Here is a 16092-nt window from a genome sequence, read left to right as displayed (position 1 = left end):
AGCTGCTTGTTGTGTTTTTGGCAGGGCGTGGCACCTTCCCTATTCTTCACAGCACCACAGTCCACACTGGGTTGTCTCTTCCTTTCCCGTCTCCCTCTGTCATGGTCCAGCTGGCCCATGCATATGAAGGGATTGAAAATGCCATGGTAGTTCTAGCAAAAATGGAACCCGATGGGGGAATTGGTGTGCACATTGGGCTGTTAACGCCAAGGTCAGCAGTTCAATCCCAAGAGCCTCTCTATGGATCCATAGGGTCGCTTTGAGTGGAAATTGTCTCAATTGCAATAGGTTTGGAGTTTTTCAGTAGTCTACAAATGTGTGTTACCAGAGTATCAGCATTATAATTCCTTCCTCGATTAATTACTTTAAAATGTACTTTGTTGTTTTCTAAGTTTTTGAACTTTGGTATTAGTGCTGGGGTGAGATGATATCTCATTGTTTTAACTGGCATCTAATAGAAAAGTCCTGATGGGATAGTGGGTTATACATTGAGCTGCTAGCTGCAAGGTCAGCGGTTTGAAACCAGGAGCCAGACACTCTGCTAAAGAAAGGTGAGGCTTTCTACTCCCATGAAGAATTACAGTCTTGGAACCCCACAGGGGCAGTTGTACCCTGTCCTCTAAGGATGCGGTGAGTCAGAATTGACTTGATGGCAGTGAGCGAGTTCAATAGTGTAAAATCAGGTGTCAGACAGATTGACATATGATATAGGCCCAAAGCATTCGTTTTTCAAGGTCTGTTTTTCAACCCAGAGGCCTTTCAGAGGTGAGCTAACTGTAAAGGCTTCATTGTCTGACCCCAAACCGCTATGAAAGGCCATCCCGAGGGTTGTTAAGCTTCAGTGTCCCCTCTTTCCAAGCGCTGCATGTCGTTTCAGAGTGAGTATTTTCATTGGATTGCCCTCTTCACTGGTGGCACTGGGGATCTCTCTCTCATCCTAGATCAACAACACATTTTTAATTCTTTCATATGCTGGGCACTAAAAAAAAAATCTTAGGCACTTGTAGCTTTACAGACTCCTGTGTTGGTCCATTAAATTGGTGGAAACAGGAGAAAACCACCTTTCTCAAGTCTCCTGGCCTGGACCTCCTCTCTGTACCTGCAGCTGTGTCTGGCTCCTGGGTTCCTGCTGCACCTGTGAGGTGGCGTCTCTCTCCCCAGCCCCATTGTGACCTGCCCCCAAACCACCCACGGCATTGAAGCAGGGCATCCTCGGCCGCTTTTCAAAGCACTAGAAATGGACATGGAGCGACAGAGAGTAAGTGGGAATGAGTTCCATGGGGATGCAGGACACTTGTAAGCAACCCCCAAACCAAGCACACCTTATTCTGAAAGCACAGCACACACTTACAATCCCAACACAGAATGGGTGCCCTGCCGCCAGGCGAGGCCACGACACAGCACATCAAGAGGAGAATCCCAGCGAGGTCCCTGAACGGCCTTCCTCCAAAGCTGGTTTCATCGAGTCCCACACACATATTCTTTCCTTTTCTGCTTCTCTGTTCAGGTCCCAAACACTGCCTTTTTGTCACGTGCTCCAGGTGACTGCCAGGCCCCGTCAGACCTGCGTGGCTTTGCGGCAAACAATTCGCTTAAGCAGCAGCAGTGGGCATGGTTGGGGCTGAGGGCTTTCAAACACATTACCTGTATCTCCATACTCTCCGAAGATATTGATGACGACGTCGGCATCTGTCCCTGCACCGATGACATCACCGGTGTACACCTTGACTTCATACTTGTTACCTGGGGCCAAGGACAGAGAAAGTCTCCGCTTGTTAAGGATCCCCAGGAAAAACAATGAGTGTGCCGAAGTGCGTGGCTTATCCCCACTACCGCTCACAGCAGGAGAGGCACCTGACAGTGGCTCCCAGCGTTCATTGTCAAACTATACGCATGCAGTTTAATCATGGGTAGAAGGGATCTTTATTTTCATCTAAGCCCAGTGGCCTGGGACATGTGCAGCAGTTCACATCTAAGATGCCATCCTGCCCCAGCCCTCCAGCATCTCTCCTACGTGCTGCTCCCCCTCCAGTCCATTCTCCATATCGCAGCCACAGGGTAGAAATTCTTTGCATAAACTGGATTCCACACAAGAAACTCAAATGCGTGTGCAAATAGTCCAGGACACGACCAACGCAAAGTCCAGAGGCCCTGGCAGCGGCCAGCAAGCATCTGCTTAGAGGTTGGCTCTTTAACGCAGCTGCACATGCTTCCTGCATATTTACCCCACTCATGGAAGAAGATTCATTCTCTGTCGCCCCACAAGCCTCCGCCTTGGCTGTGGCCTCCAGTGGGGAAGGGGGTCAAGGTCAACTTGACAACAGGAGGAGCCCTGCCCAAGTCTCCCCACCTGGAACCTGCCTTAGGAGCCAAGGCAGAGGGTGGTGCGTGTGGTCAGGAGTGGAAGATTCTTCCAGACTTGGGGGAGACGCCAACAACTCTTAGGTGAAAGCAGCTCTCTTCCGTTCTCCCTTCCTGTGCTGGCTGTCTTTCTTTCTTCTTGTTTATGTAGCAGGATCCCTTTCCCAGCCTTCTGTGCCCAATGTGTGAAACTGACCATTATAATGGTTGCCTGAGTCCCAGCCCCGCTGTCCCTGGCACCTCCTTCATGGGGGCTGCCACCAATTCTGCAATCACAAATGTTGTACCTTCTGCTCGCAGCCTGACTGAGATGGAGCAAGAGGCAGAGATGGGGGGAGAGAGGAAAGTCCACCTGCAGAGGAGCCAGCTAAGAGTTTCTCTCCCTTCTTGAGAACGTCTGAGAGCAACAAGGTCTGACGATGCATTGCTGCCCAAGCCAGCTCTAGGTTGACCTGTGACTTGCCCACTTGGTGTGACATCTCTAAAGCTGTGCCCCTCTGGCCTCTCAGCAATGAGGCACAAGTGGTTAATGGACAACTACGAGATGACAGGTTCACAGTTCAAAGCCTCCCAAAAGTCCTCAGAAGATAGACCCTGTGAGCTGCTTCCAGAAGGTTATGATCTTGAAACCCCTCTAGCGTACACATGGGGTCCCCATGACCGGATCCAGGTCAGTGAGTACTAACAACAACAACAATGACACCGCTAGCCCACACGTTGCCTTTGTGCAAATAAGGGTGTGGGGGAGGTCCCTTTCTCAATCCCTGGTGGCGAAGTGATCAGGTGTTGAGCTATGATCTGCTAGTTCCCCAGTTCGAAACTACTAGCTGTTCCTTGGGAGGAAAGGGAGGTTTTCTCCTCTCATCAGGAGAGGGGCAGTGCTACCCTGTCCTACGGGGACGCTCTGGGCATCAACTCGATGGCAGTACGTTTGGTTTGTTTTTTCTCAAGACATCTTACCTCCCTCTGTTGGAGATCTGTCAGAAATACACAAATCCACACTGTCTATGGTATGAAAGGTGTCTCTTCCCCCAGTCGCCTTTGTGCCGTGCAGAACCTGCACACCTGTCTGCAACAACTCTGCCTGGCAAGTAATTGGCACTCTCTACTCAAGGTCAGTGTGAACTCAGAAAAGTCAAACTAATTTGAGCTTTGACCCAAAACATACACAGTGTGGGATTAGCTCAGCATACTGGCTACGCCCATGGGGTCTTCAGAACCACGCAGGATTGAGCCAGGGTCCTGTGGAGGTGGAATCGATTGCTGTCTAAATCCAGATGGCATGCCTGGGGGCTGCAGTGACAGGCCAGCTATGCCCGTCTTGTCCCACCCAGAGGATGCACAAGCCCAGTCTTGCTCTTTCTTCATACCACAGACCCCATGAGAGGGGCGCAAGGCTGCTTCCTCACCCAGCAAATCTGTCCCTGCAGGCCAGCCGGGAGCTATCTGCCGTGTGGGCTTCCAGGAAATGCAAGCATTGGCAAGCCCACTCCCTCCCCGCACCCGGTGCATCCACCACCCCCACAGTCAGGACAAAATGCATCTCCAGAGAGTCATCCCAGGCTGCGGGGGGGCAAAGCCAGGAGGGTGTCAGAGCGAGCCCGAGATCCTGGTGCCATCTGCACAGCTGAGCTGACCAGCTGCCATCATGTTCCAGGGAGAGAAGTGGAGCATATGCCCCACAAGGGAGCTGTCTCACTTGCCACGGGGAAGGGGACATCCCACACCCAACGTGCCTCAGCCTCACAGACGGTCACGTGGCCCAGCTTTTTTTAGGCAGCGGAGAATCATGAATGAATGAATGAATGAATGGACGGATGGATGGGAGGTGAGGTGAGTCTCCTTGCCTTCGTCCCTCCCGGAATCTTGCTTCCTTACAACTATGACTTTATGGACTTGAGCAGGGGAGGGGTGGGGCAGGGGGTTGGAGTGAGATGGATTTGACGTGATGGATCCCACCCCCAGCGAAGTCCCCCATGCTGACTCACACCCTGTCACCCCTCACTTCCACTTGCTAAGAGCCAAGCTCAGCTGCATGAGCTGTCACAGGCTCTGCAGAGGAGGAGACGAATATGGTGAGGAGAGAGATTCTATGGGGCTGCCCTGGGGTGGGTGGGAGTGTGAAGAGGGAGAATGCCCTTTCAGCCAGGGACCTGCAGAGGTGACAAGGAGGGATGGTCAGGAATTTGGGATCCTGATTACTATCAGGAGTTGAATGGGGCCCCTCCGGAAAGACTCACCAAAATCCTCATTGTGACATACCATTAGGCTGTTTTCAATTCACCAAGACCCTACCCACAACACAACACCACAACACTGCCTGGTCCTGTGCCACACGCGCACCATCTTTCTACTTGTGCCCGCTGTTGTAACCACTGTGCCAAACCATTTCTTTCATGGTCTTCCTCCTTTGGACTGACCCTCTCTACTTTACCAAACACGATGTCCTTCTCCAGGGACTGGAACCTCCTGAGGACAAGCCCAAAGCACCTGAGACCCCAGAGTCCCGCCATCCTCGCTGCAAAGGAGCCTTCTGGCTGTACTTCTTTGAAGATGTATTTGTTCGTCCTTCTGACGGTCCAAGGTATGCATGCAATCTTTTCTGCCACATGAAAATACGAAGGCCTCTGTTCTCCTTTGGCCCTCCGTCTCCAGTGGTCAGCGTCCACATGCTCAGGAGGTGATTGAAAACACCTTGGCTCGCCTCAGACACACTCTCATGCTCAGACCCACTGTCACGCACCGCTTGGCTTTCGTCACGGTTAGAGAGCTCTTGCGGATATGCCCGGGGCAAAATGCTGCTCGTTTTCTACACTGCCGCTTTCAGGGACATTGACTGAACCCACATAAAATGAGATGCATCTTCTCTCCAATCGTGCACCATAGACGCTTAGCCCCTCAAGCTGACTTTGGCACCAGCACCTCTGGAGCTGGGTCGGGCGCTGAGGAACTAGGGGAACGGGTGAGGACTGGCTGGCTAACCCGGAGAGCCTGTGGGAGCGGTACCAGCAGGAAGTCATTGGAGGGTGCTGCAGAAACCCCCAGTTTGATGGGGCCAAGGCCATGTCTGTGTCAGAAATTCAGATTGTCGTGCATGCAACACAAATCACAAGGAGTCCTGGTAGCACCGTAGGTTAAGCTCTGAGCTGCTAACCAAAAAGTCATTGGTTCAAATACACCAGTTGTTCCCAAGGCAAAAGATTGAGGCTGTCAGTTCCCATAATGATTCCCAGTCTCAGAAACCTGATGGGTAGCTCTCTCCTCTGTCCTACAGGGTCAATGGGAGTCTGAATCCATCACAGAATAGGTGCTGTCTCCACAGAGAAAGCGAACACAAAGTCCGTTTGAAGTCAGAACCACATATTGGACAGAACACCATTTCCTACAATCCCCCAAAGTCTGCCTATTAAGTTGAAGGAAAGAGTGGGGCCTGACACCGGAGAGAAGTGGATGAGTGGGAGGCCCTGCCCCAGCCTTCTCAATGAGCCTTGTCACCGGGGCTCAGGCCAGCTCGCCTCCCCAGGCACCCCCACTCCACTGAAAAGCCGGACAAACCCCCGGTCCTCGGCGAAGTCCCCTCCTGTGTGTAGGACCGTGGGTTAGGAATGGAGTTACTAAGCACAAGGTCAGTGGTTTGACCCCACCAGCTGCTCTGCGAGAGAAAGAGGAAGCTTCCACTCCAGTAAAGATGGACAGACAGGCTCAGGAACCCCCATGAGACAGTTCTCAAATGGACCCAGCGGCAGTGAGTCCCCATCTTCCTGCATGAAGCTCACCCTCCTTCTAGAACATTCTATCCCTTGGCCATGATTATTTACTGGCCAGGCTCTCTCCACTCCCGAGTCTAAGCTCTTAGGGAGAAGGGGCCCCTCCATTCACGCGAGCACAGGTCTGCGGAGCAGGACAGAGACCAGGTAGGAGAAAAGCTCAGGGGCACAGAGGCCGGATTCGACCTGCCCCACGGCAGGCTCCCAAAACCGCAGTCCTCTCCTCTGTGACAGGAAGGAGGGTGAAAAGAGGTCCCTTTTTCCAAAATCCTCTGTCCTCTTCCCTGGAGCCCCTGTCTGAATCGCTCTCTCCATCCCACTCCTTCCGGGGATGTTTTTTTTTTTAATTGCAGATGGGCGGCGGGAGCTGTTGGGAACAGTTCTGAAGAAGAGAAAGAGGCAGGCGGCCCACCTGTCACCATGCTGCAGCCTGTGGGCCCGACGCCTCCTCCCCGGGACTCCAGAAGCAATGCTTCCCCAGCCAGCCGAGTGCGGGGTACCCTGGGCGATGGGGGAAGCCCCCTGTAGGACAGGGTACCCATTTCACGGAGGAAGAAACCGAGGGTGGAGGAGGAGCCAGCTGACATTGCTCTTGGCTGGCAGAAGTCCAGGTGCTCTCTGACCCACAGGGGCAGTATTTCCAGTGGAGTCATCTAATGAGTTTATTCTATGATGGGACATCTTCCGGGCTGCTCCTTGATTCGGCCCAACCCTCAGGAGGGCCGTGTGGTGCCTCTGGCAGGCCCCTAATCCACTGCAGGTCAGTCCAATGCAGGTGCCCTTCGTGTGTTCATCCAAGACCCTGTCTTCTCCCTCCTTTCCCTCCAATGCACCCTGGCCCGGTGCCCGAGTCTGGGTGCCCATCTGCAGCCGTGTGATAAGCACTGTGGAGCCCTGAGGGCTGGGGCCATGTAGAAATTGGGTACCTGATGAAGCAACCAGGGATGAGACTGTGTGAGCTGGACACTAATCCCCAGGTACCAGGCAGCCTTCTGCCCAGCCCTGGCTGGTAGCGCCAAGGAAAAGTGGACCCATTTGCTCCTGACGGGGCGTCTGGATGAGCATGCTGCCTGCCCCTGCCCACACCTGCCAGCTCCCACCCACCTGCTGAGCTGTGGTTTCTTCCGTGGGTTCCCTCTTTCCCGGGCACCAGGCCCAGCCCCCACAGCGCAGATGACAGCACTGGCTGCCACTTTTCTTATTATGTACTCGCCAAAGATGATGAAATGCCCCCTTGGAAGACAGCTTGTCTCCCGGGAAGCCCAGGGAACAGGTCCCAGCTGGGAGCAAGGATTGGGGCAGGACAGCGATGGGGCTCTCTGAAGCGGGGGGCCAGCCCACTGTTGACGAGGCCTGTGTCTGAGACATTCATGAGCTGTTGTGCCTGGTTCTGACAGCCCCGGGGTGTGAACAGCCCCCAGGCCAGCTGGGCTTCAGAGGCCTGGCTCATTGCCAAGTTGGCAGAGCTTTCCCGAAGCAATGGGCGTGGGCTGAGAATTCCTCTAAGCCACGCGATCGTGTGAACACGTCAAGGTGGGAGGGTCTGTGGGTAGGGAGGCGGCGGGGGTAGGGGGGCGGGGGGTGGAAGGGGACAAGTAGTTGGCCAGAAGGCAGGAATTGACATCCTATTGGCAGCGAGAGGCCCAGGAGGAGTCAGATCTTTCCACGTCCCACCAGGGAACAACCTCCAGTCAACCTGGGCCCATGCTGAACCTACCACACTCACTGGACATCCTTCCATGCAGTCCTCAGGCCGGGAGGAATACTGAGCGTCGCCAGGGCCGGTGGGTCAATCCACCCATCAGTGCTGCAGAAGAGAGGCCCGGCGGTCTGTCCTCCTAAAGATCACTACTGTTGCAGCTGCTGCGGCCGTGGCCATCGAGTCTGTTCTGATTCATGGTCAGCCCATATGTGCAGGCGAGGGATGCTCCCTAGGGCTTTTGAGGCTATGGCCTTTCAGGATAGATCCTCAAGCCTGTGTTGCAACACGTCTCCGGGTAAGTTCGAATCACCATTCTGTGTGGCTACCAGTCACGGTCTTAACAATTGTGGTGTGAGAAAGGGGGAACCCATCACAAGGTTGGATATGTAGCCCCCCTCAATGAGACGAATAACAGAAATGTGGGTGAAGGGAGACAATGGACCATGTAAGACACGAAATAAAAAGAGGACCTGATGCAAGGGGCTTAAGTGGAGAGCAAATGCTTTGAGAATGATTGGGGCAGGGAATGTATGGAGGTGCTTTATACAATTGATGTATGTATATGTATGGATTGTGATAAGAGTTGTATGAGTCCCTAATAAAATGTAAAAAAAGAAAAGAGGAGAAAAAAATGATTAGGGCAAAGACTGTACAGATGTGCTTTATACAATTGATGTATGTATATGTATGGACTGTGATAAGAATTGTATGAGCCCCAATAAATTGTTAAAAAAAGACACAAAATAATAATAAGAATATATAATTGATCAAGGATTCGTGAGGATGGGGGAAGGAGGGGGAAAAAGAGGAGCTGATACCAAAAGCTCAAGTGGAAAATGTTTTGGAAATGATGATGGCAACATATGTACAAATACGCTTGATCTAATTGGTGTATGGAATGTTATAAGAGCTGTAAGAGCCCCCAATACAATGATTTGAAAAATTTTGTGCCACTCAGGGACTCCCCGAAAAGATTACAGCTAAGAAAAAATTAGGAAACTCAATTCCACTCTGTAACACATGGAGTCGACTCTGATCTTGTTCAGAAATATGAAAATGTTTCTTTTGTAATGTTCATGAGATTATTCCAGACTAAGGGGTGAGATAGTTAGGGTTCATTGTGCCAACCTGGCTGATAAACACATGTGGGGTTAATTAAAGGGTTGAGAGATAAATGGCTCGGTGAGCCTCGCCTTGCTAGTTCTTGGGTCTCTTGCTCTCTGATGGTCGGACCATGTGCAGCTGCCTAAGACAGTTCCCTGCTTCGGCTGGCAAGGCTCACTTCCTGCAAGACATCCCCAAGGAGAAGCCTCATGGACCTACCCCGATGCAGCCCTGGGTGCTGGAGCAGCCGCATGGAGACCCCTGCCAGTGCTGAGATGCTTACATGCTCACTGATTCAACTTTCCTCTTGCAGTTGGCATCATTGCAGGTGTTTTGTGAGATGGAGGAGGACTTTGTGGATTGGTGTTGGATATATAGGCTAATGTTGAACTTATGGGCTTGGACAGCACTGAATTTGGATGTTTTCTTGATGTGCACTTACCCTTTATATAAAACTCTCTAGCTATCTATCTACCTACCTATCTATATATACATATATACACACATATATATGGGTTTCTATGGATTTGTTTCTCTAATGTACCCAGGCTAACACAGGGGGCATCTGAATCCTAATCCCTTCTGAGTACTACTTTATCCAGAAGGAGAGAGATGCAGAAGGACACGCAGAGGGAAGAGAGACACCATGTGACAACGGGGGAGGGTGTCTCCAAGTCCAAGAATACCATGTATTGCTGGCAGCTCCTGAAAGCTGAAAATGACAAAGATGAGCCTTCCTATGGAGCCATCCCTCTGAATTCAGACTCCTGGCCTTCTGAACAGTGGGAAATAGATTCTAGTTCTTTAAAGACACTCAAAGGTGGCATCTTTGGCTACATCCGCATGACTAGCTAAGCTGTGAGGTCAGTCTGCCCCGGAGGTTCCTGGGTTATGAAGAGGTGAGCCAGTCCAGACAGGATGGGAGAAATCCTCCAGGAAGCAGCTCCGACCTCCAAAGGAATGGAGGGAATGCCGACTGTAACTGTTTACAGGAGTAGAAAGCCCCCTGTGACCCCTGTGAGTTTCTGAGACTGTAACTGTTTACAGGAGCAGAAAGCCCAGTCTTTCTCCCGCAGAGTCACGGTGGTTCGAACTGCCAACCTTTAGGATCACAGCCTAACATGTAACCACTACACCACCAGGGCTCCCAAAGGCACTGTTACAGAACTGCAAGTCCACTGATAAGAATTCATGTGTTCAGGTTTTGTGGGTCCAGGGTGCCCAGAACCCACACACCACCACCACCACCACCACCACCACCAATGAAATCACAGAGACTCCTGGCAGGGGGCAGACCTTGGACTTACTGGGCACTGACTGGCAGGGGGTTACATTCATCAGTTCACTTACCATCATAGTGGACAGGTCTCCCCTTTTAGAAAAAGGGCATTCACTAAAAAAGGCGGGGTGGGGAGACCACTCGAAGGTGGTGAGCAGAGGGCCGAAAGAAAGGACAAGAAGTGGGCTTCCCCGGGGGCTCGGAGTCCTCACAGCGTTCGAGCAGTAGACAAAGACAGCGGCCAGCTCCTTCCAGGCCTTTCTCGCCTGCCCCCACTCACTAGGTCTCAACTGCACACAGAGAAGCCGCCAAAGAGGGGAACCCCAGGTGTTCATCTCCTGGTGCGGCTGTGAGGTGCCGTCCAGTTGGCTCTGACGCAGAGCTGCCCTGGGCCCAGCTGAGTGAAGCCCTGCCTGCTCCTGGGCCAGCCTCTCCATGGTGGCCATGTTGGAGGCCATGGTTGCAGCCACTGTGTCCATCCATCTCACCAAGGGTTCCCTTTTCTCTGACACTCTACTTTCCCAAGCACAGTGCCCTCCAGGGACTGGTCCCCGCAGATCACCTATCCAAAGTCCAGGAGACCATGTCCGATCATCATTGCGTGCAAGAAGCCTTCTGGCTGTGCTGGGTCGCACACAGGTTTCGTTATTCCGAGAGCCCATGGTACCTTCCATCTTCTCTGCCAAACCACCACCCACAGCCACCGTCCAGTTTTCACATGCTGATGAGGCCACAGAAAACACCGTGGCACACCGTAGTCTTCAAAGTAACGTCTTTGTGTCTTAAAGCACTAGAGAGATTTTTGGGTAGCACCTTAGCCTACTGCAATATAGCATTTGATTCCATACACATAAAAGGACATCCTTGCCAACTTCCATATCTATCATGATGCTGATTATTGGCCCAATGGTAAGGACGTTTGTTGTCCTTACATTGAGGTGTATTCAGTGGTAAAGGCTGTATCGTTGATCTTCCCCAATTAATGCTTCAAGGTTACGGAGCTCTCCACAAGTAAGTTTGCGTCACCTGTATGCCACAAGTTGTTCTCCTGCCTCCAATCCTGATTCCTCCGGTTCTTCTTTCTATAATCCAGCTAGTGGCATAGTGGTTGTGCATTAGGCTGCTAATCACAAGGTCAGCAGTTCGAAACCACCAAGAGAGAAAGATGAGGCTTTCTACTCCCATAAAGAGATAGTCTCAGAAGCCCACGGGGCTGTTCTGCCCTGTCCGACAGGGTCGGCATCAATTGGGTGGTAGTGAGGCCTGTTCTTTTTTTCCCTCGGGTTATTTGCTCAACAGACAGATTGAATAAATGTAGTGAAAGATGCAACCTTGACATACACCTTCCCTGGTTGTAAACCATCCAGAACTCTGCCATGTTCTGCTCGAGCCACTGCCTCTTGGCCTATGTGCAGGTTCCGCATGAGCACAATGAAATGTTGGGAATTTCCATTCTTCACAATGTTATCTACAATTTGTTATGAGCCACACAGTCAAATGCTTTTGCCTAGTCAATAAAGCAGAAGTAAACAAGTTTCTGGTATCCTCTGCTTTCAGCCCAACATCCATCTGACATCAGCAATGGCATCTCTTGGTTCACATCCTCTTCTGCATCCAGCTTGAATTTCCAGCAGTTCTCTGTTGATGCACTGCGGCAGCCAACCTATTTTTAAAAATTTTAATCATATTCAGCACATTTTTGCTTATATATGGATGTTGCAGGACACCCTTTCTTTGGCAAGGGCATGAATATGGCTCTCACTTGTTTTGGTGTTTTCACTTTTTATGTTGAATCTGATCTCACGGGGCAGATGACTGTTTTAGCATTCAACAATTCATACACATTTCATTTCAATCCATCCATTGCAATCCCTCAGTGGACCACCACTTACCCCACTTCTTCCCTGTGTTCCTCTTCCTCTTCCTCCTCCTTTCCTAGCTCTCTGTACTCGGTCCTTGGGTAAATGATGCTCTTTGGGTCTTATTCTAGCAAGGGGGCACCGAGTTCCGTTCCAGAAATGAAGGGTGACTGAGGACCATAGTCTTACGGGAACCCCCGTCTCTAGCTCACCAATAAGCTTGGTCTCCTTGGTGATTTTGAGTCTGGTCCACATTTTCCTCCAGGTCGAGCCAGGAACTTCTCATGTGATCTTTTCAGAGCAATTTCGCGTGGTCTCGTCCTCACAGAGACCCTACAGGACAGGGGAGAGCTGCCCTCGTGGGTTTCTGAAACTCTAACTCTTTACTGGAGTCCAGAGCCTCGTCCTCATCCCGAGGAGCAGCTGGTCGTTTCAAACTGCTGGCTTTGTGATTCGCAGCCCAAAGAGTAACCACCACGCCACCAAGGTGCCCTTCACCGGAGTCGTGATGGACTACATGGCCAGAGCTAGCTTTTGCTGCTGCTGTCGGGTAGTGGTGGCCAGCACCATCTCCTTCTTCTGGTCTTGGGATCTTGGTAGACTGTTATTTCCAAGTCCATGAGTCCACTGGACTAATTGTCTATCTTCTGATTCTCATCACTCTCTTTTACTTCTAGGAGCCTTGGCTGCATAATGGGTTGCACATGGAACTGCAAAGTGCAAGGTCAGTGGTTCAAACCCACCAGCAGACTAAGAGGGAGAAAGATGAGACTGTCTACTCCCAGAAACCCAATGAGACTATGAGTCAGGATGGACTTGATGGAGAGGGTGGGGTGGGCAGGGAGTTGTTTCTTTCTTCTGGAGAGGGAAAGACCAATATTTGGTCTCATGATGGCTGCTCATGAGCTTAAAAGACCCCTGTCATGATTGGCCACAGTAAGATGTGACGACAGTCTTTGTGAACCATGTTATGCCAACTGATCTTGGTGTCCCTCCAAGACATCAGGCCTGACCCCCCCGGACCAGTACGTCATTCCCTCAAAGTATCAAAGAAGTTTTCATAACTTTGCCTCCGTATGCTCCGCCACATTCACGGATATATTTTCAGCAAAGGTAAACACACTTATACCAATATCCTCTGTCAATCCTATATATAGTCAAGGATATACACCCACTCTCCTTCCCACACCTGTTCAGTGTGCTAATCTTGCCAAGCATCCACTTGTAGATCATCCCTCATTGCAGTATTATTATACAACAGTAATTGCTTTTGCGGCCTTTGACTCTTGCAAAGCACCCCAGTGTCTTCCGCAGCCTCCAGGATGTTTTCAACCTCCTTATTGCATATTGTCTTCCCCTTCACCCAAGTTGACGCTTACCTACCCTCGGGTAAAGAATGTTTATTTGAGTCTGACAATGCTTTTGCTCCCTTTTAAACAACAAGTCTCATCCTGCTTGTCCTTTTGTGGTTGACTAATTTTACTCAGAATGCTGTCCTCCAGATTGATCCACCTTATGAGCTGCTTTGTCAGTCGTCGTTACTCTTTCATGTGACATAATCAGGAGAGACCAGTCCCTAGAGAAGGACTTCATGCTGGGTGAAGCAGAGGATCGGAGACAAAGAGGAGGGCCCAGGACAAGATGATTGACACAGTGGCTGCAACACCGGGCTCGAAAGTAAGGACCACTGTGAGCGTGGCATAGGACCAGGGGTGTTTTGTTCTATTATCCAGAGGGGAGCTATGGGTCGGAACCAGCTTGATGGCGCCTAACGACACGATGACAGCCTGTACTGTGTGCACAAAGTGCATTCAGCCATGACGATGGATACCCGTCAGTCAGTTCGCCAGTAGCTGTCTCCAACCTTCTTGACGTCAATGAGTGAGTACCCACAGCACTGCATCCCTTTGCTGAAACAGATCGATTGGGATCCTGTCAATTCCTCTCACACCACTGCCAGCCAGTCCGCTCCAACTGACCGTGGCTAAGGCTGTTACTCATACGGGAGTAGAGAGCCCCGTCTTTCTCCTGAGGAGCGGCTGGTGCTTTCAAACGTCCAACCTTTCGGAGAGTAGCCCAACGTGTAACCACTACGCCACCTTGTTTTTCACCAGTGCCTTCAGTGCAGCTGAACTTCCGCTGTGGGACCCTCAGTTCTATATCGCGTGCTTCCTCCTCAAATGGTTGATGCTGACCAGTTCTCTCTGGTGCCGTGACTCGGTGTGCTCCTTTCAGCTTCTATGACTGCTGCCCGTGCTGTTCAATAGGTTGCCCATGGAATCCTTCAGTATTTCAACTCAAGGCTTTGTTTGTTTGCTGTTTGTTTGTTTCCCTTCTGTTCTTTCAGCTTGAGAAGTGCCAGCGTGTTTTCTTCCCCTCTGGTTTTCTAACTTGAAGTCTTTTCACATTTCACCATGATTCTTTATCTCGGCTTCCTGAGCTGCCCTCGGGTGATTCTTGTGTCAGTCTCTTGATAACCCTAGTATAATTTCCACAAGGAGAAGAGATGCTAGCTGTATCCTCAGCTGTCTGGGCAATGCTGTTTTGATCGCACCAATCAGGAGTCATATTCCCTTCCTGGCAGTCATCTAGAGCGTCCCAGACCTGGCAATAATGGGACACTGCACACAAATGGGATTCTGCTCAGTCCCTAACATCTTCCAAGAAGTACCATCAAGTTTCCCAGAGGGAATGAAGGAAAGCAGGGCTGCATGAGGCAGCAGAAAGCATACTTGACGGAATAAAGAGGCCTATGCATGCCCATCAAAGCTTCACCCGTGACTGGCTATTGAATCTTGGACCTCAGTTTCCTCATCTTGTAATCAACACCTACTTGGTCTCTCTCCTGCTAGAGAGATTGTAAGGATGAAGTGAAACGAGGGCTCATGAAAACAGCTCAAGTTTCAGGGTCAGCCTCTCTCCCCTTCGTCCTGACCATTTCCCCTTCCTCTCAGACCGGGGGTGGGAGAGGGGCATTTGCGCCTGACCGGTAGTCGGCAGATGTTGGCAATGGTACATCATTGTCACTTTACATAATTTCTTTTAATATCGACTAGTGTATATGTTACATTTGTAGCAAATAATAACAGTTCTTATGTATGCTCCTGATGTCAAGTTTCTTTTTAAAATAAAGTAGCATTGTGGGCACAGTTGTGACAGTTTCCTAGACACAGCCAAACACTTCACAGGTTTCATTCACTGAGGGAGAAGCTTTCAAACCATAATGCTTTGGGGCAGCCAGTCAACTGGCACAACATGACTCATGATTCTAACAGTCTACTGCCTAGACGGTGAGGAGTGTCGTAGAGCCTTCAAGGCTTTCAAGCGATCATCTGAGGTCCGACAATTGTTCTGTGGAACAAACAAGAATGAAGGGAACCAAAGGCGTGAAGAAGAAACTACTTTACAGGAGTAAAAGCCCAAGCAATGCCTCGTCTCCCTTGAGCCCAGAACAACAAGAAGGTGCCCGGCAAACCCTGTCAGCCAGTCTGCCAGGGGTGACCTAGAGAAGGTCTTGGACAGAATAGAGAGAATGAAGAACAAAAGTCAAATTCCTAAAATAAAAATATATATATATAATTTAAGCCAGAATTATTAGACCAATAAAGGCTAAAGGAACCTCTAAAAGCACCAATGAATCACACATCGTTCCTCTAGTTCCTGATTGCGCCCCACCACTACCATGACCCAGCTCTACCTTACAGATCTGGCTAGACCGGAGAATGCACATTGGTACAGATAAGAGCTCTGGACACATGGAATTCAGGACAGATAAACCCTTCAGGAATAGTAGTAGGAGTGGTGATCTCATGAGGGGAGGGAGATGGTGGGGGAGGAAGGGGAACCCATCACAAAGTGGGATATATAGCCCGCCCCCCCATGGGATGAATAACAGAAACGTGGGTGAAAGGAGAAAATAGACATACAAAATAATAATAACAATATATAATTGATCAAGGAGTCACGAGGGTGGGAGGGCGGGGAAGGGAGGGATAAAAAGAGGCGCTTATACCAAGGGCT

The 16092-nt window shown here is 50.6% G+C and overlaps 1 protein-coding gene across 2 annotated transcripts in view; it reads right to left on the bottom strand.

Moving 5' to 3' along the window:
* Window positions 1–16092, bottom strand: part of LOXHD1 (lipoxygenase homology PLAT domains 1) — a 148561-nt gene that overhangs the window by 110038 nt on the left and 22431 nt on the right. For both annotated transcript variants that reach the window (XM_075532983.1, XM_075532984.1), the window contains exon 5: window positions 1645–1743. In XM_075532983.1, coding sequence (XP_075389098.1) covers window positions 1645–1743 — 99 coding nt within the window. The remainder of the gene's footprint in view (window positions 1–1644; window positions 1744–16092) is intronic.

This window comes from Tenrec ecaudatus, chromosome 15 (assembly GCF_050624435.1).
Source record: "Tenrec ecaudatus isolate mTenEca1 chromosome 15, mTenEca1.hap1, whole genome shotgun sequence".
In the NCBI taxonomy this organism is placed as follows: Eukaryota; Metazoa; Chordata; class Mammalia; order Afrosoricida; family Tenrecidae; genus Tenrec; species Tenrec ecaudatus.
The sequence above is the reverse complement of the archived record's forward strand: the minus strand, read 5'-3'. Positions and strand labels throughout refer to the sequence as shown.